General features: G+C 42.4%; 2 protein-coding genes across 2 annotated transcripts in view; both read right to left on the reverse strand.

Moving 5' to 3' along the window:
• Positions 1–26,041, reverse strand: part of LOC8026703 (nose resistant to fluoxetine protein 6) — a 94,974-nt gene that overhangs the window by 6,667 nt on the left and 62,266 nt on the right. Inside the window, exons 4-10 of the mRNA XM_029985489.3 lie at positions 13,739–13,823; positions 12,905–12,993; positions 12,175–12,354; positions 10,982–11,075; positions 9,516–9,602; positions 2,385–2,550; positions 740–822 (exon numbers count right to left, since the gene is read on the reverse strand). Of these exons, the coding sequence (XP_029841349.3) occupies positions 740–822; positions 2,385–2,550; positions 9,516–9,602; positions 10,982–11,075; positions 12,175–12,354; positions 12,905–12,993; positions 13,739–13,823 (784 nt within the window). The remainder of the gene's footprint in view (positions 1–739; positions 823–2,384; positions 2,551–9,515; positions 9,603–10,981; positions 11,076–12,174; positions 12,355–12,904; positions 12,994–13,738; positions 13,824–26,041) is intronic.
• On the reverse strand, positions 16,020–16,820 carry LOC115326938 (zinc finger BED domain-containing protein 4-like). The gene has a single exon (XM_029987858.2). It carries the CDS (start codon positions 16,818–16,820, stop codon positions 16,089–16,091), a length of 732 nt encoding a protein of 243 aa, XP_029843718.2. The 3' UTR covers positions 16,020–16,088.

The following is a 26,041-nucleotide window of genomic DNA, read 5'->3' on the forward strand; positions in this document are numbered from 1 at the left end:
CTCGGGATATAGCACATCAGAGAGGGCGAGTCTTCTTTCGCCATCCGTGTGTAGACGAAAATGTATAAAGGAAATGCTGCCTGGTCGAGGACTACTACAAACGTGATTTTTTTTATTTGTTCATAAAACCCGTTTAGCAGAAATCTGTGCAAACAAATCTAACCAGCAGGCAGGAAAGCTCTCTTCTCGCAAAATACCTCAGTTCGATTCCTTGGATTCAATTTTGATTTTGGCCCCTTGTATTTCATTCCAATCTAAAACGGAGTTATACTAGCGGAAATGAGGTATTTATTATACGCATTATAAATATAGTTTTTTTTTACACAAACTAATAGCGAAATTGCTTGAAACGTTCTGGTTCTAGATATTGTTTTTTTTAGCATACAACCTTGATCTAATGTTCAATAAAGTATTTATCAATCATTATTGTGGATATGAAGGTCCCCGTCACTCTGGGCTCGCTATCCCGGCAATTTAAGGCACTTACAAAGTGAAAACACTTGTTGTCGTTCACAGAAAACATATTATCTGATGTTCAAATGCGTGCACGGAAAGCAGATCAGCGGCAGAGGGTACACGGAGTAATCCTTTGAATGTGCTCCAATGGCGCACGAATACAAATTTTATTTTGTGGGCGACAAAAGCCTTATTAAATGTGGACATCCTTTATAATATCAAAATACAAACAATGCAAGGAACGCTTTTCAAGCAGTCAAGGAAAACCTTTCAAGAAACATACTTTTTGAATACTTGGATGATGACGACTGAAAGGAGAAACAGCTGGAAATCTGCCGAAATGTACCATACATGCTGAAGCGTCGACTGCAATTGTAGGGAAAAGAAGCATTGAGAAATACTTTAAATATGTTATGCAGTTTTTATGCAATACTATCTAATAGCCATATACGTTAGACCTAATTTTAACTGGCGCCACATTAAAATATTGTGCACATAATATTAGTAACGAATTAATTGATTAGCAGTGGTACAATATCTGCGAATATTAATTTCGCGTATTGTCTGCTTAAAAATCAAATAATATATCAATAGGTATGATATAACCCACGTGTGCTCAAGGGCTGGTTGTACTGTAAAAAAATATTTATCTGCTGCAAGATGAGCTGAGCTATCGCTTTTAATGTAAATTTAATCTTGAGAACACAACCAAGTTGAAGTAGAGGTACAGTCGCAGCGGGAGTTGATAGATCCACGGGAGTGCGCGTTTATTTCCGAGGGGCGCTTGACTGGTGACTTGCGATAAAACTAGAGATGACGTCAGGGCGAGTCCATGCGGAGTGGACGGGGGAAGCCGCTCAATTCAAGGGAACCGTTGTGATCATCCTTAGGTGCCTGCGGGTGAGCGTAGTTCGAATGAAAATGGGAGATGATTCTGCAAAAGTCAAGATCACCGAGCACGCAGCCATCTCATTCGGTGTAGAAAATGCGACGTGTTGTCTTCTCTCTTTCCAAGCAACCATCTCATTCGTGTTCGGCGATGTTGACTTTTGCGGAATCATCTGCCCTTTTCATTCGAACTATGCTCACGCTGTGTGCGGATGATAACGGTTCCCTTGAATTGAGACTGCTTCCCCCGTCCACTCCGCATGAACTCACCCTAACGTCATCTCTAGTTCTATCGCAGGCCACCAGTCAAGCGCCCCTCGGAAAAAAAACGTGCGCTCGCGTGGAGCTATTAACTCCCGCGCCGACTGTACATATATAAGTATAAAAAGCAATTAAGAATCAAGTAAACAATAGACGTACAGTATTCAAGACGTTTTAATGATATTAAACTGCACGTTGAAGAACTTCAGCAACGCACCATGAGTGCTGAAATTTCGCAAAGTGGCAAAACATCCCACTGCATACTTAAATATTGAAAGGGTGAAGGTCGCTTGCTGCAACGAAAAAACACGTTGGCCTTCCTATTGAGCGAATTGCCGTCCGCTATGTGTATTGAGGCTGAAGAATGAATAGCGTTTGTTCAGCGCGTCTCAAGGAGTAGACTGCGATGAATAAACTCATTGGCGATAAGTATTTTCCTGCGTCGCTCTATACCATGTTGACTCGAGTAATCAATGCACTGTTTGTGAGCCACGTCCGCTTGTCAAATTTTCTACGCAGCACATGAATTTCTGATCAGCGTGGTCGGCAGAAATAACTGAGTGATTTACTCTGCCCGGACAAATAAAGACCTCACACGCAAGATGCAATCTGCGTACATTATATTTTCATGTATAATCGTTTTCTAGATCTTGCGCTTTGTCTTCTCTAGATCGCGTTAATTGCCAGTATGCGTGTTCCGCGAGAAAAAGAAAAAAAAAACACAAATGCGCTGACGCGTTTTAATGAACAATGTGTTCAAGACTTGAGTAGGTACTTACAAATGCTATGTCCTGCCTCCAGTTGCGCAGTTGAAGCAAGAGATCCCACCAATGCCTCTTTATTTCTCGGTAAAACTTCGTGTGAAATCCGTTGGAATCCGGGCCAGACGCAATTAGGGGCAGCAAGTACATGCACATTATAACGAAAAACATAGGAACTGTAGTCCTACAAAAAAAAAAAAGGTAGAGCATAAGGCGATAATTTGATATACGCCTGCTTTACTTGACGAGACATCGTGGATCATGGTACATATTAGGCAAAAGTGGGAATTGTTTATTAGCTACAAACATAAGGTAAAAGTGTTTTTGAAATTTCTTTTATAAAAACGATGATTCATGGCTTGGAAAAAAGTTACAATAATTGCTCAACACCCATCAGTTTTAAAACGTTTCGAATACTATTGAGACTAAGTTTGCACTCCCGCTTTATTAAAAAAAAATTGTAGCATATTTTATATCAGTGTCGAACCGAAATTTTTATCGGTTCGCTTCGGGATGGGATTGCGGCTTTCGGTGTCAGTTCCCGTTCGTATCCGGGGAGCAAATATAACAGTTAAAACCAGTCCGATTCAGTTTGAACCGTAGTGTGGGATTATATTTTCCGCGTTGCTTAGGCAATATACACCATTTTCATTTCCACCATAAAAGATGTACCAATATAGTTTTATTTTACCCGCTGTATAACCGACTTTTATTCCCAGGGTACTAAACATCAAAATTGCGTTATTTAATTTTGACACAATAACAAAGAAAAGTGTGGATTAATATAAGAAACGTCGTGTTTATACGACTCACCTTCCTTTTGTTTACCAGCCATATAAATTCTACCTGAATATAAAGGCTGTCACGAAGTGGGCTAGGTCGTCTTGAATACCCGTGATTGGTAACCCTTTGATTCGCAGTCTAAAAAGTTCAATCGTAGTTATTCGCTTTAACTTAGGTAATAATTACAATGCATAAAATCAGAGAATGCTCACATTGGCTGCCATATATATCGTGAAGTATAGTTTACAAAATACGTTTCACAATCTGTATGCTCACGACGCAACTCAACTAAAACCAATATTATCTACACAATGTATTGAAAGCTTTAGGACAATCCCTTTCAGCCTACCTTTGACGGGAACACTGAGCGTCAATCACAATGCTCGCTTTCCTAACCCACAGTGTTGTAAGCGAAGGATCATGCAGAATGGAGTGATCAAAACTGTTCACTAGAATCTATACGCACCTTCGTGCTCAGATTGAAGCTGGCCCAAAATGGCGCGTGCCCAAGTGAACATTTTCTTATACATGGATAAACTATCTAGAATGACTTGGCTGTTGAAGTTTCTTCTGATGCCGGTCAATTCAATTTGCAAACAAACATCACCCTGGCTAATTGATGAATTTTTGGTACTATGATCAAGTAGTTGTGATGCTCTATACTCGACACTTATGTGGTCAAATCTTCGGTGAGTAATTAAATATATTCTTATCATCGTCAGAACATTTCACTGTGTGGAAGTCTCATAACAGCTCGAGACTGACGCGGGTGGACCATACTCGAAAATACGCCAGCTTTTGATCCGACCTGCGAAATGCGATTTTTTCATAGCTAGACAGTGCGAAACACTGGGTCGCGGGTTATAAAAAAGTGATTGGGTGCTCCATGATAGATCTCAAGGAGCACCCAATCATTTCTGCACGATATATGTAGGAATAGAAATAAGAATTTGTCGTCTTCCAAATAATTCCGCACACAACGCCAGGCAGCAAAAATAAGCACATAGAGATTTAATTATTTTTCTAATTACATATAAATAGCGCGAAGGACTTTCGGATACATGATTTTGCGCAAAAAAGACGGACACCTTTTTTGCGCAAAACCATGTATCCAAACGCTCACCAACTCGCCCAACAACAAACTATTTTACAGCGAGAAGGACAGACGAAGATTTCTACAATGTGAATAACATTGGGGAATCAGCATGCATGAGCTCGAACCTTCGCGAAGTGCTGTCTCGGGAGGCTAATATTTTGTTTCGTTGTACGCTCAGATGTCTTAGGACCTTACTTTACAACTTTGTGTTTTTTCACTCACGCGTTTTGACATTTTATCAGGCTCCGCATATTATCGTGAGGCTGCTATACGTATATGCATCCTGCACAACTTTGCAGTGTGGAGACTTTTTTCAAGTGTTGCAGACATAGCGTCTTACCGTGAAACTGAAAATCATCTGTCGCACCTGCGTGTATCTGATAACAGCAGGCCATAAAGTATGCACTTTTATGTCTAATGTCAGAGTGCTGTGTACTGCGTTCGGTGTATCTTATCTGTATATATTGAGCCCCGATTTGATGTGCCAGACAGTAGTTGGTCAAGAGGCTGCCAGTGTTACACTTCGCAATAAAGTGCTTTTTCACATATACGTCTCGGCCTCAAATGTTACAGCATGTTTTGCATGTTACATCGTAGCACTATGCACTGGTAATTATTGTGATTTGTTTCTGCGGACAAAAATTAAATCTGGGGGCGCAAAGAGCACGCTGCAAAACGTACACGATAAGCAGCAACACCCACCAAATGGCAGGAAATGTAAGGTCAGTGCACGCCATGAATTTGTGACACACAAATTATGCTTTTATCCTTGTTGACACAGGCTTTAAGAGGAAAAAAATTAGTTCACAAGATGTCTATTTTAGAAACGTAACCGCAAAAAAACCTTGAGAAATTTGAAGAAAAAGTGAACTCTGAGGACTGGGGAGTGGTTCTGTCTAGTGTGTCGGCTAATGAAGCCTTCAAATTTTTTTAGAAACATTTAGTATAATATATGATTGTTGCTCTCCATATCAATTGCATAAAGTTCACCATAAGTCCCGTAAACCTTGGATTAGGTATGAAGTATTAAACATGATAAAAAAGAAAAATGTTCTTTATCATAAATTTGTACTTAGCAAAGATGTTGCCATTTTGTCTGCCTTCCGAAAACAACGAAACCCGGTAACTAAAGCCCGAAGACAAGCTAAACACGCATACTTCAACAATTTGTTTAATGGGGATATGCGGTCCGATGTGGTCTGGAAAAGTAAATAGTTTAATGAAAAATACATTGCATATAGGTAAGATAACAACACTTAGAATTGATGGTATTGACATAAGTAGTGTGACTTTAGCAGAAAAAATTAATGAATACTTTGTTGAACTTCTTCATAGTACACATAGTGAGCATGCTTCAAAATACATGATCAGCGTACATAACAGTCTGTTTCTTCATCCAACTGATAAAGATGAAGTATACTCAGTTTTTCAAGGCTTAGAAATAGCAGGAGCAGTGATTTTTATCAGCTTCAAATTAAACTTATTAATCATGTACTACGGTCTACTGTTCCGTGCTTGGCACATATTTTTAATCTAGCGTTGCAAACAGGGGTTTTTCCTAAGGAAATGCAGTTGGCAAAAGTTTCAGCTTTACATAAAACTGTGGATAAAAATAACTAAAAAAATTACAGGCCTATTTCGGTACTACCAATATTTTCAAAAGATCTGGAAAAACTTTTACATAAAGGATTATACAGTTCTTGTGACAAACTTTCAATCCTGACACCCCGTCAATATGGGTTCAGAAAAAGTCGCTCCAATGAATTCGCGCTGTTAAAGCAAAAATAATTAATTTTAAACAATATTGGAAATAAACTGGTTACACTCGGAGTGTTTATAGATTTCTCGAAAGCATTCGATCGCCTTAATCACGTAACGTTGATTCAAAAGTTATAGTTCGCGGTGTCGCTCGTGAGATGATTAAAAGTAACTTTCAAAACCGCTATCGATGTGTAGAAATCAATAAAAAAATAGATCAGATCTCAGGAAATCAACAGCAGCCCTGCCTCAAGGCAGTATATTCGGGCCACTTCTTTTTGATTTATATATCAATGATGTAGTACATATTGATGATACCGTTAGTTACATCATATGTGCAGATGACACCTCTCTCTTTTTCTCCCAAATTATACAAAAGGCAAAGCAATATCGTAATAAGCTAAATGTTTGGACGATATTAAATTCCTTAGAAATAAATGTAAATAAAACTAAAGCCGTTCTATTCAGATCACGTAATACAAAACGAACCTACATGACTGTCCCGTCACTTGGTAGAAATGAATTAGACATAGTAGAAAATGTAAAGGTACTAGGAATAATATTTAACGAATACCTGTGTTTGGACGAAACTGTGCAACAGATAAGTAATAAGCTATCGAGCGTTGTTGGGGTTATATATAAATACCAAGATATGATTCCCATCTCTGTTATGCTACTTATATGCAAGTCTCTTTTTTACACATACTACCACAATTGCTTTCTAGTATGGGGTAATACGACTTCTACAAATCCTAAAATAATACACTCTTAAAGAAAAGCAATTCGAGGTTTATGTCATGCAGCATACGATAGTCATACCGAGCCATTATGTCATAAATTTAATATAGTACAAATTCCAAATTACTATAGTTATAAACTAGCACTTTCCTACAAAAGGTCTTTTAGACAGAGCGAAAATGTGTATCTATCAATTTCCCAACTTCCATTTAGACAAGCAAATTAGCCAACTCGTAATGGTGAGATATGGATAGTGCCACATTCAAGAACAAACTATGGGGATCAGATGTTAAAATGCACCCTCCCCAACTTCTGAATCGTTTTTATGAACCTGATATAGATATCTTTAGTATGTTCGACAAACAAATATGTTCAATTTATACCTAATGGTTATTCCCATGTACGAAAAAAAAAGTTAAGTATAACACGAGATTGTATGCGTTTTGCGCGTGTTGTTATATTTTTTACATACTTTTTCGTTTCTTTTTCTCTCTCTTTTGTTTACATTCTTCTTTTTCGTAATATAGATGATGTTGTCGCTCCCATGCTATAATAAATATGTCAAATGCTAGTGTCTTTACGTTTATGTTCGTTCTTCCCTGGGCTGCTAAGGGGGGGGGGGGGGGGGGGGGGGCAAAGGCTAGTCAAGCAGCGTGTCAGTTGCTTTTTTTCTCTGCCTCCTTTCTCTGCTTCAGGAATAAATAAAAAATTTGAATTTGAAAAAAATTCTTGCTTTGGTGCAGCGTCGTGAGGTACAGCGTGAGCGTTTGGTGCCAGAAAAAAGCGCTCCCTGGACAAAGTGTTTTTGCAAACGAAGTAGTTTCCGGTGCCATGCAACCTGGTCTTTGTCGTAGATGCGGGGCCGAGGAACCTTTACAACACTAAATGTTTTGTTCAAATTACCCCTCCCAGTTTTTTTTTTTTTTTTTGTAATTCCAGAGAATATTTTTTTTATTCCTGATGGGCTTTATACCCTCCTCAGTTTGTGGGGTGCTAATTTGACAATTACATTTGTTTCACCTTTTAATAGTAGTTCTCTATTGTTCCTATTATGCACGCCAAAGCTCCGATCTTTAAACAATATACGGAGGCGGTGGAAGCTTCGGAAAGAACGTAAGTTCCACACTCCTGTGAGACATTAGAGAGGCCGCCAATGCTCAGCTGTCACCCTCAGGTAACCAGAATCTTTTTTTTTTCAGAGATCACTTCTTTACAGATGTGTAGTTTTATGTAACGCCGGATAATTAAGTCACATTTAGTCTTTCTAATGCTTCTATTCTCGGGAACAAGTTTTTGAGGCAGCCAGTAACTATTGAAACATGTTTGGGCTCCTCAGTGATGTGCACATGTAAAATAGGTCGTGAAACACTTTTCGTACTTTCAATAAATATTTCTAAGAGCTAATACTTGACGTTGGTAACCTACGAGGCAATCATCAGCTTTTGTCTCCGCGTGCAGACGCAGAAAAGAAAAATAAAGGAAAGAAACAGCTTTCTTTTCAAATCGCCACCAAAATAATCGGTCAAGTGATCTGACGCTTGTTATATACCGTCAGTGTTCAACATAGTCGTCCGCCGAGGCCAAGCATAGAGCACGGGCTGAGCTTCAGACATTGTGAGAGTTTGGCTATTCTAGTTTTTAATTGAACACTAGCCATTACCCAAATATTTGGCGGTGCTGATTGTCATGAAGCCTAGGACTCGATTAGGGCTCATGACAATCGGGTACGTCACGGTGTCACGTGACTGGCGGTGTGATCATGCGTCTTGCATGCTAGAGGCAGGACACATGCAATCATGGGTCTTGTTATCATGTGGCGTAACGGTGTCAACAACGCTAATGAATCTAGTGACTACTTCACTTTGAATCCATTTGACGCAGTGAGTGACATGGTCGTGTCACGTGGCGTCGCGGGGCCTCATGACGTGATATTATTTGACAGCATATCTTGACACCGTGACGTCTAGCGACAACGTGTCACGTGATGACACATGATTAATCGTAGTGCCAATACAAAAGCGCCACGAAAACCCACAACTTCGGATACATTGCAATTCGGTATATGACGACTTGATCAGAACATAGAAGTACAGTTTCTAATATTTTATTTTCAAATACTCAGTTTGTATTAGTAAAAAAAAAAAATAGTTACCGTGAACTGCTTTAGACTGGTTGCCGATATATTTTTTTTTTCTAGTCCAATTCTGAATCACTTTCACGATGGCGGCAAAGATTTTGGTTCGGTTCGGTTTCGGTTCGCATAAAAATAACGGTTCGGTTCCGGCTTGACACTGATTTATGTTGTTACCTGCGTTGTCGAAACTTCTTAGGTATTTATCAAAGAAATCTTTACGGCTCACAGCCATTTTTTTATGCTTTCAAATACATTCTTTGCTTAAATGAAACGTATATTTAAAGAACTTATGATGTTCTTATTCTTACACGATATATGTAAATGCTTGTCACTCAATTTAAAAAAATACAACACACTTATTAGGAATGCCACGGTTGTGATAAATTGAATTGACTAATATATAGTTTTATGTAGTTATGCGCCACTCATAACGAAATGAAGTAACAGACGGGGTGGGTTAAAATGCGCTGTACTTAACATATGAAATAAAATCAATTAGGAAATAAAATAGCTAGGCAAGTAATGCAACGTTACGGACTAAGCACACTCGAGGGAAAAATACTTACCGTATTTGTATTTAAAGGTACTAATTGACGTTAGCTCGAGCTTAGTTCATTTCCATCTCCATTTAAAATCTCACCTGAGGAATCTGGAGAACACAGCGACTATGGCCACAAACATCCTGTTTCGTGTCTGCTTGTTAAGTGTGTAATAAAGCAGAAACCCACTAAAAAGAGAAACACAACGAAAAATAATCACAATCAACAAGCTCCATTATATGTCCCTGAATTGATTCAGTGAGCACTTGTTCACCAATGCTAAAAGTAAAAAAAAAAAAAAAAGAAAAACAGGGGAAAAAATAACGCTTTGTACTTCGAGAAATTATTTAGGTGGCTTGCTTTGTTGTAGATTATTCATTACAAAATGTGCGAAAAGGGGAAATCAATAGTTCCCGACGAAATAAAACAAGTTGTCTGTTACTAAAAACAATATGCATGATAAAAGCGCTAAAAAAGACGACAAACACTTTAAATGATGACAAACACAACATAGTCAACTATACCAAAGACATACCATTGTGTAGTAAATTGCTTAGGTGCGAGTTCATGAAACCAAGAAATTATAAGAAACATAAGAAGACGATTTAAAACTAATTATTTTGTTTTACTCACTTCAGTTCAAGTCTACAATACTTCTGACTCGAACAATATTTGAATGTTTTGCACTGTATGTTTCTAGCATGTTAGGGATATATCGGCGTGGAGTCCTGTGGCGCAGGTTCTAATTCTCCTGCAAGGTAAATTTTAAACGATTAAAAGCACCACGTTCTGGAAATGTATGACGGGCTTGTGATGGGAACATCCACCTTAGTTTTTTAATCAGATGGAACATTTATAAATGTGCATAATTTAAATTTCATAATTTTTTAAAATATATTTTTGCTTCATCTCGACCTGTCTACGAATAATTTCGGAATTCCGGTTCGCCCTTGAGGCGAACCGGAATTTGGATAATTTTAATATGAAGTCCTGAACAAGAGGGCGTGCCAAAGCTGCAGGTGAAAAATAAAATAATATTTTCTTTTGTTTTTCCTGTAGTGCCTATTTTCTTACTTATGGAACTGACTCTCGTTTAGGACTATTGAAGTAATGGTTAGATTAGTAAAAAAAAACTAAGACTATAATATCTTCACTTTGCGCGACCGGTTGACACGAAATCACAGATAAATATTGGGGGATAGAGATACATATTAATTGAAATAGGTTACTGGCCATCTCTTTTACCTTGCGGGGTCTGGACAAGAAAATAGTGAGAATAATTAGACGAATGAGCCGTACTAACAAAATGGCATAGACGTTACTAAGTCGCCAGTAGACAATACCTTTCAAACTAGGTACCGCCAAAGTGTTTGTCTTTCGCTAGCTTTGTAACATATATCCCATTCGATCAACTCGCTTCACCTGACTTTATATTTTGATTACTATGAGGAAAACGAATTTGTTTGTATCACGAAACGAATTCTTACCATGTGGAAATGAATAAACGGGCCGCCTGCCCACCGAATCATCAGTTCGACTAACGATATGTAAGGAAACGATGGCTCACCTGAAGAAGAAAAAGATATCCACCCCCAGATATCCTGCCGTCACGATTAATGTGTACCAGTGCTCAAAGTAATGAAGGGCGTTAACCATTCGTGCTGTGAAACAAATTAGCATGCTGTTTATATCACAAATAAAGTTAAATATTGAAATGCAATGCAAAAAACAAAAATGCAGGACAGTGAAAACAAAAGACAATAAAAACATTACACAACGCTGGCTTCATCCTTCCAAACGTAAAATAATATGATATATGTAAAAAAAAAAAGAACATTTTAAATTGTTTTGTACTACATCAGTTTCCTTGAGAATGTGCTGATTGTTTTGAAAATACTATCTAGTATCACAATAATTTGAATTGGTCAGTGGATTGATGTTAACCTGAATAAACATTTAATAAGCTTCTCCAAAGCGGCATATATCCTCCAGCAAAAGAGACCGTTAGTATAAAGCTCCATATATCTTATCAATTCCAAGACAATTTGCATATATAAAAGAAAACTTCTAATTTAGTAATATTTTATCGAATGCAACTTTAGTTAACGTAGCCGTCAGTAAAAAGCATATATTTTATACGCTCATTCAAACACAAACATCATATTTTGTTCTGCGCGTTTCTCTTCAAACTCGCCAAAGGAATGTCCACTTTATTCAAATTATTTTGAATTAGTACGCGTTTAGTTAATATTAGGAAACAAATGTATGATTTTTAAATGATATTTGTTTACCACTGGTAACTTCTAAAAAATTTTTGAAGAATTTTTTTATGCGTTCTATGCTCGCATTCTTTTAATTTTATTAGTGATAAATTAAATAAACTCTCTAATATATATCAGAGTGTATTCTTTTATAAAATGTGAATACAACTGACTCAACGAATAATTCGTAAACATACCAGTGTTTGTATTCTCAAGTTTTGACATTGAAAAAATGGTAGCTCTACTTCCCTCTGTAAATTGCGCTTTTGTTATTTTCATTTGACAAAGCAGAAAACCCTTGAATTTTGAATTTTTTTTATTAAGTTAGGTGTGGGAGAGGGAGAGAGGTAACCAAAAATACATTCTCCGAAATCGAATGTTCGGAGAAGGCCCCGAAATTACCGCCAAAGCCGACGAACCTTGGCGGCGGTTTCGATCAATGACGGTGTCAGTGCCATACTACTCCCCGCTCAAAACACAAATTTTTCAAAACACTTACACATATTGTCGGTGACGATCCCGTACGAATGGCCAAGGACTATCCAGACCATGCTGAGAAACTTAATGCCGTGAATGAATCGGTACTGATACGTCTCCGAGCTCTTGTTCTTGTTCACGGCCAAAATGAGCTTCGTGTTTTTGATGATGGAGAATGACGTTAGGGATTTCATCAGCACAGCTACAATAAAAAATCGAAGCAGCCGTATGAAAGTCGCTTATAAATGCCATATATTACCCAGTCTTATATTACCTGAGAAAGTGAAAAAAATAAATAAAAACAATCCCTGTTCCTTGCCGCGCCTTGCTAACGAGCTGGGACGACCGCCTTTGCGCAGCACACTGCTGTGTACAGTTACACTGCTACGCTGCAGTGTTTTAATTGAACAGACTCATGCGCAACTAAATTTAGAGAATGTTGGAAACGTGCCACTGGTACCTTACGTGATGTCATGACATAACGTGAAACTGTGACGCACGTGGCCCAATGACTTTACGTGACTCAAAGGTGCCGGTAAATTTAGAGAAGAGAACAAATATTCCCGTTAAGTATAGCCAGAAAAATGTGACCACATGTGACATGATGTCACGGGACACTGTGGCATCACTATATTACGACACTGTGATTCCATGCCCAATTTAGCCGATAGCTTTTCCATACTAAACACAGGCGAGACCAGCAGCCAGACTTCGTCAATAACGGAAGTACCTGTGAACAGAAAATTACTTACTACTTAGACGGGGTGTATCCTTGCGAGAAATGTACAGGTCGGTGGCGGTGCTGATCACAATTAATATAGCGATTGTGCCCAGTGCAACTCTGAAAAATTAGAAAATTATTCAAATATAAATAGAGAGTATCGATTGGACGCGTAACTATTTGGAACGAAAAGGGAGAAAGTACACGAAAACGGAAGTATATAGACTTCGGCTTCTGAGTTGGGAGGGTACCTGAATTAGTGGTTTAGATTGACATGTAGCGGTTATTATATTTTTGTTTCTAGCGGTGCAGTTTGCGCTTGTAACACTTTTGTGCTTTATCTCATACAGTATTTCAAAGTTTCGCTCACTCAAGACTAATGAGTATGTTAAGTTTCCTCGCAAATGCAAAAGAAATTGTTGATTTTATTGGAACCTCAGCTTGGGAAAATGCACCAGAATTCCTCGTGGCCCCACAATTGTTGCGTCTGGGAATTCGTTTCCGATGATTCAATAAACGTTTAAGTGATCTAGCTAGTTGGGGTTCCTCTTGTGTTCATTTATGGAATTTATTAGTACCTATATTGTTGCATATATGTATTTCCTGTTTTACTTCACATTGGAAGTCATACATTGAAAGTTGTTTAAAGTTTATTGGGCCAAACTAAAGAAAGTGGATTATAAAAATAGCACTGTTTTTATACAATACTAAAGATAGGTTCCCGTTTTAATGAATCTGTAATAAATGCCCGCCTTTGGGCATGTAATAGGAGATTGAATATACCCCACTGCATGCCTTCAGATATAAATTAATATACAACTAGGAGTTGTATCCAAGCTGCACTAGAAAGGCTCTCGAGACTCACGTAATGGCGGCTTCTGTGGTATTCATGCCTCGATACAGGTTTGTCACGCAGTTCTTTACGGTGATTTTCACAACGGTCCCAGTCACTGCAATGAAACATGCGCAGCTATATGTGTACGTAGAAAGGATGGCTTAGATAATTTTGTGTCGCATTATCTCGAAACAAAGCTCGCGCAGTCACTTTTAGTGACGGGAAGACCTCAAGTGCATTTTTACTACGTTTCTTTACGAGGAGACATAGCGCTACCAACGATAAAGTTAGTTCTAATAATTTATGCACTAATGGCAGAGTTAGTACGTTTCCAAACGCTGCAAGTGGATATGCATTCGCAATCTTAAATTATTCACTGAAGTACGTAACTTCATTGAATATATGTAACCCACATGAGTATACATAAAAACTAAAAATCTATTATTTGAAAGAGATCTGAACGACAATTCTTTTTTATATTTGGCCATACCGGCATCCGAGACATATTCTATCGTAGAGCTTAAAAAATTTGTATTTTCAGCTGTTACACGTTTTCGCTAACATGTCACTACATAGAGGAACACCGTATCACTTCTGGATTTGTATGTTGTGCATTTTTAGTAAACCTACCAAATTTTACTTACATTTAACACAACTCTGCCAGGATATTCTTTAGCGGTGCCATTTAAAGATCAAAAGTCGTCTTTCCGGTTCTAGTTAGCAAAGATTGCTAACTAGAAGCGTTGTGATAAGCCCTATTATGGCGACGCCAAATACGGTGTATAGGTAGGACGAGAATCACAACCTCCAGGGAGATTCTAATAGGTGCTTTATCGGCCCTAAAAACATAGCGAGAAGAGCGTATGCTGCGTGCACTGCCACCATCAGCATCTGACTGAAATGAACATTGGTAGTACACAACCTGCACCAGGAGCTGTTCGGGAATTAGGAAAGTGATTTTAAGCCGTGGTTGATACTAATTGTTTGAAATTACAAGTGCAGTAGCTAGGTTGTCGTAGCGTAGACTGAATCGTATGCCATGCATTATGAATGCTGGTTTCATTCCTGCGAGGGTTTGGTAAAAGTAGAGCATTATTTATTTGTTTCTAAACCACACCCTCTCGTGTCACCGAAATTAGATTCTTCAGATGTGGGCCCCAATCGTCCCTTAACGTCCACTTCACAATACAAGGAAGCAGAAGCGAGTGAGGGCCTGCTATACTACCGCGCCTCCTCACATACTTATTCGGGCGAACTCAGTGGGTATATATTTGAACGCAACAGAAACCTCCGCTCCAACGAAGAGCCACTTGGGAGAACAAACTTCCTCGTGTTACGCAATGTGATGGCGCACATCTTCGTAACGCCATTACATGAAACTTCAGTACTAGGAGGCATCGAAAAATAAATTTACTGTCTTGAAATACGGAAGACCAGAAACACAATTGTAAAAGATCTGGGGACATAAGTATGAGTGATAAGTTTTCAGTACGACGATGCTAAATAGCGGTCTTGGTGCGACCGCTTGAAACGGCCTTTTCGAAGCTTCCAAGATTTAAAAGGCCCATAATGGCAATCGCCATTGCAACCCAGACCGAACAGCAAATCATTTTGAGAAGTTTTGTCGTCTGTGTGTTGGCATTTGTTTGTGTTCGGCTAGCAGGCGGAAAGGCAATGGCGCTACTCTCCCAGATCCAGTGACCTTAGCCCTAGTAAACTCAAAACGCTGCCAAAGTCAGAAGATAAGGACTGTTCTAAACGTCCAATTTATGGTGAAACGGGAAAGATGACATCGCTTATGCCACGCGGCTGGATGTCCTTCTAGGGATCAAACGATCCGCGACACTTGAACTTCAAACGCCCATTGCTTGGCCTTCGCTGCCTTCTTGTTTATGTTCGCGCCACAATGAGATGACGAGAAAGTCAGGTCTGCCATTCGCTTTACTATTATTGTTCACAAAATTCTTGGCAGCAGACATTTAGTTGCTTCCCCGATCGGGGCTATTCCGAGCTAGTACACGTAATGTTGACGCTGCTGCTTGCCGTGAAATTATGTCCTTTTTTTTGGGTGCGTGACGCTTAGTTAGGTCTGATTTAACTGCGATCTGATGCTGTTAACATACATCTATGCAGTGAGTTATTTCCAGGATAAACTAGACGAGCACATTGCTAGTTTAATTTGTATAAAAATTAGGGCTGGGCGTCGATTAAAAATTTTAACCCGATTAATAGCTACCCTTTAATCGATTAATTAATCGATTAATCGGTTGACTTTAGTAAAAAGCAAAAGCAGACATTTTGCCCTTACAATTTGTTTTATTGTATGATAAACGGCGCATATATACAAACTTAATTGAGAATAAACGTTGATGTAACGCACTCACAGATCACAACCCCAGCTGCGGAGGCAAAGAAGTTTGTTGACATTTTCCGGCAGGAGCGAGTTTCTTTGTTTGTTGACGATCATCCCTGCTGCGCTGAACAGACGCTCGCAGGGCGTTGAGGTGACTGGGACACACATCACACTCTTCACAATTGGCACAATTTGAGGAAACAGGGAGCCCTGAGCTCGCCACCACTGTAGTGGGTCCAGTTCATCGTCCGTCACCTCGGCCATCGATCGATAAAGCGACACTTGGCAGGAGATGGTGGGTTCTTCATTTTCCTCCGAGAAAACGTATTTTCTTTTTTTCTTGGGCGTTAGATCCGTAGAATCGTCCGAAGACGCATGTGTTAGCTGGGAAAGCCTTTCCCACACAAGTTCGCGGCGATCTTTTTCGATGCATGCGAGGCTCTTGAAACGAGGATCGAGACACGTTGACAGTTCATAGTCGTTGTATTGCGGCCACGCGCGAAGCCTCTCATCGATAGAGTCCACCAGCATGGCCTTGAAGCGGCAGATGAAGGCAGGGTCACAGTCATTCGTCTTCATTTTATTCTTTAGCAGTTTTAAGGCTGGAATAAGTACAGACCGAGTAACGTGCTTGTCCCCTCCAAGGAGCTCAGTAATGTCGAGCAGGGGCTTCAAAACTTCCCGAAGCTGCTCCAACATGTCCCAATCGAAGTCTGTGAGGTGGGGAATCGACGATTTAATGGTACTGCTGTCCTCCATGGAGCGGCGCAAAGGCTCCTTCAGTTCAAGCAGGCTGGTTATCATTATGTACGTGCAGTTCCACCGTGTTGCGATGTCCTGATGAAGCGTCTTCTTAGGTGCTCCGAGTTCAGCGGCATGTTTTGAAAGGACGGTCTGGTTGTTCGAACTGTGCTTAAAGTGACCCACAGTACGACGACAGGCGGCTAGCAGTCGCTCCACACCCGTCACGCTGAGCGCCTTGTGGACGCACAGCTGAAGCGTGTGAGCTGCGCACTTCAGACTCTGATAGTTTGCTCTCTCCACCCCAAGACAGATGTTGCGGGCGTTATCAGTACAGACAGCTTTTACCTTTTCAACGATTCCCAATCTGTAGCAGTCTCCAATACCTCACTGGCACATTGTTCCGCTGTATGGCGCTCAGGTACGTTTCTCACCTGCAATGTTGCCGATCGAAGCATCCAGTCGTCGTCGATCCAATGCGCCGTTATCCCGAGGTAGGCGCATTGGCGATGGAGGTCCAGAAGTCCGCTGTTAAGCTGATGAAGCTGGCTGCCGAGAGTTCTGCTTGAAGACGCTCCCGTCTCGAGGTATACAGGGCATCCACCTTGGCACTCACTGCACGACGGGACGGCGGCTGGTAAGACGGAGAATCCAAGGCAATCTGAAGAACTTTCGCTAGTCCGTGATCTTCCACAATGTTGAGAGGCCGGCTAGAAGAAACAAGCCAAGATGTAAGGGCTTGTGCAATAGTTTCTTCTTTCTTCAGAGAAACCGGCCTCGAAGAGAAAACGTCGATAGTCGTCTGCATTTTTGCAGATGATTCTTGTTGCAGCGAGATGCTTGGGTGCTTAGCTCTGAGATGGTATTGAAGCGAGCTTACACTTCCGCTATATGCGAAAGCTTTTTTGCAGATGAGGCAGTGAACTTTCTTTAAGTCAAAAACTTCGCCCGCGGAGTTTACTTTAAACCCGAATTTCCCTGAAAGGTTGCCCTTCATACTCCTGTATTCGTCCATGCCTGCGCAGGGTGTTGTGATGAGATACTTCTCAAACAAGTGACTGCGGCGCGACATGAAGGGAAGAGGAAAGACGGGGGCAAGGGAGACGGGGATAATTGGGGAGCGTCGATCTGTCGAGGACGTCCCTGAAGGTGTTATAGGAGTAGTACATGAAGGAGAAAAACAGGATGAAACATCTTCGTCGTTCATGTAACTTTACCCGCACGCTCTAATTCCACGACGTCCTTGAAGCTTTCAACAAACAGAAAATCCCCGGCGAAGGAAAGGCCCCTCTTAACGGGGAAAAGGGAAACGAGCCCATCCGGCTGCGCGCGGCGCCAACTCGTCAAAGACGACGAGAGAACGGGGGAACATCTGGAAGCACTTTGCCACGGGCAGTGCAGGTCCGCCAAGGTCGTTGCGTCAAGAGGCAAAAGCGACGCCGAGAGAGAAATTCCAACCACACAAATAAAACACAGGGTCGAATACTGAAGCAAGCCACGACCACGGCCGGCTTTGCACCACGCTGAACGAGCGGAGAGACGAGCGAGGTCACGTTGTAGTGACCGCAAGGACGGAGCATAACCCACAATGGGGATCAAGGCAGCCTTCGGAAGAGCTCTAGCTTTGTCGCTGCAAACCCGTAAGCCAACATGCTTGCGTGCCTTCAAAAAAAAAAAAAAAGCTGCTGCGTGTGCTCAAAAAGAGCGCGTAGCTATAATGTCCAAATTCATGACCGAGGTCACCGGACTTCCGTAAAGCCTGCTTTCATTCTGCTTCTGTTTTCGCTTTTTTCTTCCAATCCCGCGTGACTCACGACGAATGATTTGTTTGTTGGGTGTTACCTACGAGGTGAACAAGGAGCAAGTTTGTATGTTCGTTTTAGAGGGAACGGCAGCAGGAGAAAGGAAAAAAACGTATATTTATTTACTTTTGTTCGCCTCATTTTAACCGATTAACTGGTTAAAAAAATTGATCGCGATTAAAGCATTAATCGATTAATCGGAAGGTTAATCAATCAATTGCCCAGCCCTAATAAAAATATGGGTCACGCACCGTGCCGAACAAAATAAACGTACAGATAAGTGTTTTTGTTTTTTTTTTACTTTGCTGTATCAAATTAGTTAAGCATATCAATTTCCTTCGACGAAAACGGTTTACCATTTCGTGCTCTCTCACTTTGTTCAAGACTTAAGGGAAAACACATTAATTTCTGAACAGGGTACGTTGTTGGGCTAGTTGGTTCAACTTAGATGGACATATAAAATAGCGCAAAAAAGACAAGGAAAAGAAGTATACAGGAGAAGTGCTATTATTTCCTTAGCATGCATATATAATTAAACCGGCGAAGATGCCTCTGCTTTTAAGCTTAGGCCGTGATATAAACTCTATGGGCCTCCTGCGCTGCCCAGGGGGTGCTGCGAATAAGACTTGTGAGTACTTGTTTGGGTAGTACAAACTTTAGCGTCTCAAACTGTCACGCATGCAGAAGCGTGCCTGCTCTGGTGCGGAGCGTGAGATCACGTTGAAAATGCAAGGACAGAACAAACATTCGAACGCCGTCAAAGCTAAGACGCCGAGAGCGTGAGCCAAGAGATGCCGTTTCACGCATTCCAAAGTAGACATCAAAAAGAAAAAAAAAATTAAAGTGTCGCGACACAGGTGTTGTGACGTCACCACCTAGAGGTAAGAGACGCGTGCCCTAGCGGTGGTGTCATGAATTTGGCACTTTCGATTCTCTTGCAACGTTGAGTTTGGCCCATTTCTGGCGTCCAAAGTTGTTTTTTCGCTCTTCAGCACCACATAGAATTGAAAAAGCTAGACCAACGTACCATAAGTAGGGCTATGCTCAATAAGGTGAGCTAGTACTACCCAAAATGAGGGCGCTATAGTTTGTTCAAAGCTTCAGCGCAGGAGGCCTATAGGTTTGTGGGAGTCACTGGTTTCCCTCCCCCGAGAAGGCTTAAGCCGCGGACGTTCCGGCTGGAGTCATCTGGCTTCGAGCCTCTTCGCTCCGTATCGTGTCGGGGAGAGTTCGCCACGGGTTGGCCTACCCTGTCGCACTCCTCCGCACGTCTCCCGTTTTCGGGGGACCAGCGACATCGCGCGGGACAGTCGGGCCTCCTGTCCTCCGAGCACACGACCGTCTGGTCGACGAGTCCTGGATTGGGCTCCGGGCGACGGCTTGAGTCGCAGCGTGAGTTCGTCCGACCGACGATGACTCAACGTTAGCGTTTCCCCTGGCTCTGACAGCCGGCGTCCCTTCATCCTAGTGGACGTCCGTCTGCCGACAGCCCAGGCCCGAACTCCTGGGACGGCAGGTAGCGGCGTGAGTTCGGCCCACCGGCGATAACTCCGCTCGCAATACCCCTTAGGCTCTCAAGTCGGCAGCCGCTGCGGGCCCTCTGTGTGCACGACTCCTTTGATCGGAGTGTCTCGTTGGGGACCCTTGTTTTCCAGTAAACGCTGTTGGATACCGCGATCATCGTTGTTGGCATGGCCATGGCGAACCCGGCGCGGCGACCGTCGTTGCTGGTAGCCGTCGGTGGCGCGGTGGGACGCGGGCGTCGGGTTCCCCCTTCGAGTACCGGGCCCCAGACGTAAAGGTACGTAATAATTCCCCAGAATATTGAGGTATTTCGAGCACAAGGTAGAGAGAAGGACTGGACAGAAAAGAGCGCTAAACACAACTACGTTTACTGACAAGAAAACAAAAAGAGAAAGAAAACAAAAACATATGATCCGCCGCGGACTCGAGCATCTATCACTAGCCCCGTGAATGAGAGCGGCTCGTTCATCCAGGCTCGTGTGGACTCTGTATTGTTTTTTGAAGGAATTCTCTTTCCTCGTTTTTCAGTGTTACGGATTCTACACTAATACAATTCTTGTCCTCACGGAGGATGTAGAAGGAATCGAGTACCTGGCAAGTCAATTTTTTTCTTTTTTATATTTGATCTTTAATATTTGGTCTTTGATCCCACGATGTCGGTGTCGCCGAATAGTGGTCTGCACGTGCATTCCTGCAATGGATTGGAAGATTTCTGCCCAGTGTAGGTCCTCAAAAAGTAATCATGCTCCCGGAGTCGGTCATTGAGGCATCTACCCGTTTGGCCTAAGTAGCTCTTTTCACTTCGGACTTCGGGCGTCGCATGTTATATGAAACGCCCGAAGCGTATGGAAGGAATTTGTTTGCATGCTTCTTGGTGCACTGGTTTTTTGTGGTACCATCAGCATACGTATTCACTCTAGGGCAAATTGGACACATTTTTGTCTGGTGCTCAAAAAATTACTCTCACCCCATAACGGCTTGAGACGTCTTTTTTTGTTTTGTTTTTTTGTTTTTTTTTTGTTTTTTTTTATTTATGGGACATCTTCCGCCGGTACGGTATTTCTACTGGATTTCTTTCCTCGACACTGGTCTTGTTGGACTGAAACCTTTCTGCCTTCTTCACCAGAGCGTTTGCCACATCAGCCAATAGGGCTGACGAAAAAATAGCCGGCTTTTCTTAGCCTCTCCTCTTGCATACCGAAAGCTGGCTGCCATAGTATGTAGACATGACTTCTTTAATATCGAGCCCATACACATTACAGCAATGCAACTCTTGGTAACTTTTGAGTGCGCCGAGGTCTAGAATGACTTTCTTGGAGCGTGGGCAGTACGACCAATAAACATGGTTACACGGGCGTCACCCAGGTAGAGGGAAAGGTCCAGGGACTGAAGTACTTTTTCTTTGGGCACCTCAAACGTAAACCTATAGCCGCCTCCGTACTCAACAAAGGTGGCCCTAATGTCTGCTACTTGTATGTCCATACGACCCCATCTTCAAGAATTACCAGGAAGTCATCAACACAGCGGGCGACCTTGTTCACTTTTTTGCATCTAAGCGCACTTCCTATCGCATAGTCCACTGCACCCAAGTAGATGTCTCTAAGGACTGGGGCGACGCAGGAACCGATACATACTCCTGACTTCTACAGTAGCACCCATCCTGCCACCCAACTGTCATTACATCAGGTAGAAATGTAACAGCTTCATAAAGCTCTCAAGGGTACTCCACTGGAACTTCAGAAAGCGAGCTCTCCATCGGTTTCTATATAGTTCATCACTGAGATCAGTAGCTGGTCATGTGGTAAGGAGCAGGGCTGGTCAGAGATGCTCTTAAAAGTATTCGGGAATACAAATACTGAAATACATGTGTATTAAGGCTAAAATACATATACTGAGATACATTTGTCTTTTATGCAACGGATATCCCTGAGAACTTTTCGCAATAACGGCGAAAAATTATACTCCAGAATACAGATACAGATACTCATAGAAATACATTTGTTCCCGAACGGTGCTGCGGGAGGGGGTGCAGTTCGTGCCGAATGCGAAAGGTAATTTACGCTTATGCTTCTTTTTTGTGCCATTTTGTGCACTGCCCATTACCTCGAACTCATTATCTATCATTAATTACACTAAAAAACATGTCACCCCCGTTGAACCACATAGTTACAGAACGGTAAAGACTGCGTGTTATGCTTGACAAAAGGCGTCTGCTCGAAATCAACCCTGTCTTGCCGTGAGGGCGCATCTCAAACTGTCAAATTATAAGTTTCTGAGTCACCCATAGTGTAGGGAGGTTGGAAAGAGTGGAGGTTTTTGTGAGAGGAGCTTATTTTGTTCTTCTTGCCCGTAACCTTTTTTAATCCAGTTTTTTTTTTGTAATGTTGGTGACTGAGGTGGATCATGTTATAGGGCAGGTACATGTTATAAATTCCGAAGCAAGTTGCACCAAACAGATGTTTTTATCCTTTAAATTTATCTTAGAGGAATACTGAACCGAAATTTCGAACTCATGAAACAAGGCTGAACAGATAGGTGGGACGGTGCAAAACCCCAAAACATCACTCATACAGCGATATCTCTAACGGATTGCCATATTTATATGAAACAAGTGCCCGGCTGAACCCGGCCGACGAGGCCGACGAGACAACGATAGAGTTCGTCGTGGACGAGACAAGACACATCATGATTCCCATTTCCTCTCCTCCTCGCAACGTCCCCTGTCGAGCTGGTGAACCGAAGCGAGGCCGCTTCCCCTCATTTTCAAATTCTCCCGGAGGACAGTGATGTCAAAGACCTCGCTTGATCACGCCCTTCTTTTCCAAAAGTGCGGCCATCCGTTCGAGATATCGATGTGCGAGTAATATTTTGGAGTTCATAGGGTCCCGTTCAACGCTTCGAGAGCCTTATTTTGTGAAATCCAAATTTCGGTTCAGTATCCCTTAAAAAGGGCAGCAAATGTAACCAGATGCCTAAGTCGGGCAAAGTATCGCGATACAAGCGATACATTTTGAATGTATTTCACTATTGAGATACAAATATATTTTACAAATTTATCTCGATACAGAGATACAGATACTCGGAAGTACTATCGCGATACATTTGTATTGCGATACTGCTCAGCCCTGGTTGCGAGTACAAAATATTCTCCATATTAATACACTGTTAGCAAAAATAACACGCCCAGACGCGTAAACCGTTGTCCCATAGCGGACCCGTCGAAATCGTGTTCGTTTCACACGCAGCCATGTGTGTTTTTCGTCTACACATAAGGTGCCGTGTAAACTTAACACGATACGCCGTGTTTTTCTTCCGCTAAACACGGTTGAACGTGTTGGCTGAGCGTGCTCCTAAAGCATGGCGGCCTGCAGCCGAGAACAGGCGAGAGACGAGCCCAGCGAGCCGCGCGCCTTTCAGCTGAATTGAGAGCACACAGGACGGCGTTTGTTCTCGGTCGATGTTTTTTTTACACACTAAACAGTATCGAAGCGATCAGACGTAACTACGTGCTAAGGTACGTACGTGCGTCGTCGGCGGTTGGCGGCGTCGGTAGCTACGATCGAGCCGCTAGACAGAAAAACGGATGACGAACTTTAATGAACAAATAACTCGAGCAAGGTATTTGGATTCGGGTGGTAACTTGCGCTACCTAGCGAGATTTGTAACAGTCAAAAAAAAAGTTTGTTAATACGCTACGACCCATCACGAGTAGACAACAGCCCTACATACATTGCAGAACACACGAATACCACGCATTACACAGCACCGACATATACACAAACACAACACCTACACTGCGCCCGACACTTCCTACCCAATAGGCTTTTCTCCTTGAGGCGTATATAAGCTTGACATGTGCGGGTGAGCTCCTTAGTCGATGAACGTTACAGATTTATAGAAGAAGACAGAAAACACGGCGCAATCAACAGCCGTAGTCGGAACTGTTTGCATATAAAACGTATGGAGGCAGAATCTCTAATGTTAGTCTGTTGCGAAAAATAACGATGTATTAACAATAAATCTTAAACCCGGTCATGAAGAAGTTCAAATTTTTGTTATTTTCATGCTAGACCAGTGTTATGAGCAGTCCGACTACCTTGATCCAGATTTAAAAAAAAAATATATTGGGATTTTATCATTATGTAATTAATAATAAATGGGATCCTTGCGTAAAACATTTTTTATATATTCTTGTGAACGACATCCACTCAACACTTCACCGCTACACTCTCAACAAAAGGGTAGTCGTACGGTACTACATTTGGGGTAGTCAGAAGCCGTCACAGATATCGCTACCCCCCTTAGTAATACTAACGAACCCTGCCGTAGTCACGCGGCATGAAATCAACAGGTAATCACATTGAGCACCTCTAAAAGCAACATGGCGGCTGGCAAGCGACAGTGGAGCAATACGAGTAAGGCCTAGCGAGCTGGACTGCTTTTTGCTAAAATACGATTCTCAAGTGCGCATGCACGGTCGCTGCCTTCCGTGCGCACTAAAACACTCCAAAACGCGCCTCGAAGCACCGGCACCTATTACGAGTAGGGGCGGCGATGTGAGGAAGGGCATTCGAGGGGGTTTGTCCGCGACTGCTTTCGCGCGGCCGGCTGCATTTACTTCGCGGCCAAAAAACATTCAAAGAAGGAATCGTATAGCGACAAATGAAATGATGTCTTTATTAAACAGAGAATCTGCTTGCTGTGCTTGCCGCAAGTGATCCGGCGTTTTCGATTGACAGTGGCGAGGCGAGGCATCACCGATTCAAGCAGCGTCGGTTTCGATCGTTCAACGCTCCTGCTCACCTGTTAGCATTCGTTATCCACTTTCAAGTCCCTGGTAATCCCCACCCCGTCTGTGCACGCACTATTCACCCCACGGAACACCCATTCAACTGGCTATGGGACTGATCCACTGATCCCACTGGGACGAGAGGCCGAGAACCGAACCCTTTGTGGCTGCTCCGTGGAGCTCTGGAGCGCCTCCATGCTTTTCACTTAAATAGGTAGACACATAAACGCGCGACTCCTTGAATTGGGCGGCGACACGCGCCACCTAACGGACAGCGCTCAAACTAAGAAAAAAAAAACAACAGTCTTTGGTCTGAGCGCCTCGCGTGCCATTTCCACACCACACTTCACACATACGGGACATGCCGACACCATACAATATTATACATGAACGTGACCGCAAACAGCGCAAGGTACAACATGAGATATTGATACTCTACATTCCTATATACACGACTAGTCGACACCACCAGCTTATATTGCCGCGCGCAGGGTCACGGACTTCTAGAACTTTCTCGTTTATTCTTGCTCCGGACATAACTTCTATCGTTTATCCCTGCTTATGTTGTTCTAGAAAGTGCGTGTTCATTTCCGCCCCGAGCGCGCTACGCTCGAACCTTCTCCGCCGAATCTTCGAGATAGTGACTCACTCTAGATAAGATGCCGCTCGCGACCTTGTCGAGTCAGTCTCGCCCCAGCGCTCGATCCTGCGGTTTCGCCGACATCGACGCCCGCGTCGCTCTGCTGTTATCTTCTGTTTCCTTTTATTTCTTGGGCACAAGTTCGCCCCATTAAGGCTGCGGTCCCACGGCAGCCATATTGAACAAGGCGTTAGTTCAACCGATAGATGGCGACACGTACCCGTGGGGTGGCCGAAACATTGGTTAACAGTGGGGTGGCTCGAGCACCATCACGTTCCCCTCGTGGCCTTGCTCGCGCCGCTGCCAGCTGTGCTCAGCTAGCTCAAGTAGCGTGGCCCATCAAACGGATGTATCCGAGAATGTCAGGCTGGGTATAAATTGTTCTCTGATATAGGAAGATGCGGTTCGGCGGTTGTAACGGGCTTTCGCAATAAATCTTACCAAGAAGGAATCAAATGTTGATTGTCGTGTCAATATTCTATCA

This window comes from Ixodes scapularis, unplaced genomic scaffold (genome assembly GCF_016920785.2).
Source record: "Ixodes scapularis isolate PalLabHiFi unplaced genomic scaffold, ASM1692078v2 PGA_scaffold3__209_contigs__length_174095766, whole genome shotgun sequence".
NCBI classification, from domain to species: Eukaryota; Metazoa; Arthropoda; class Arachnida; order Ixodida; family Ixodidae; genus Ixodes; species Ixodes scapularis.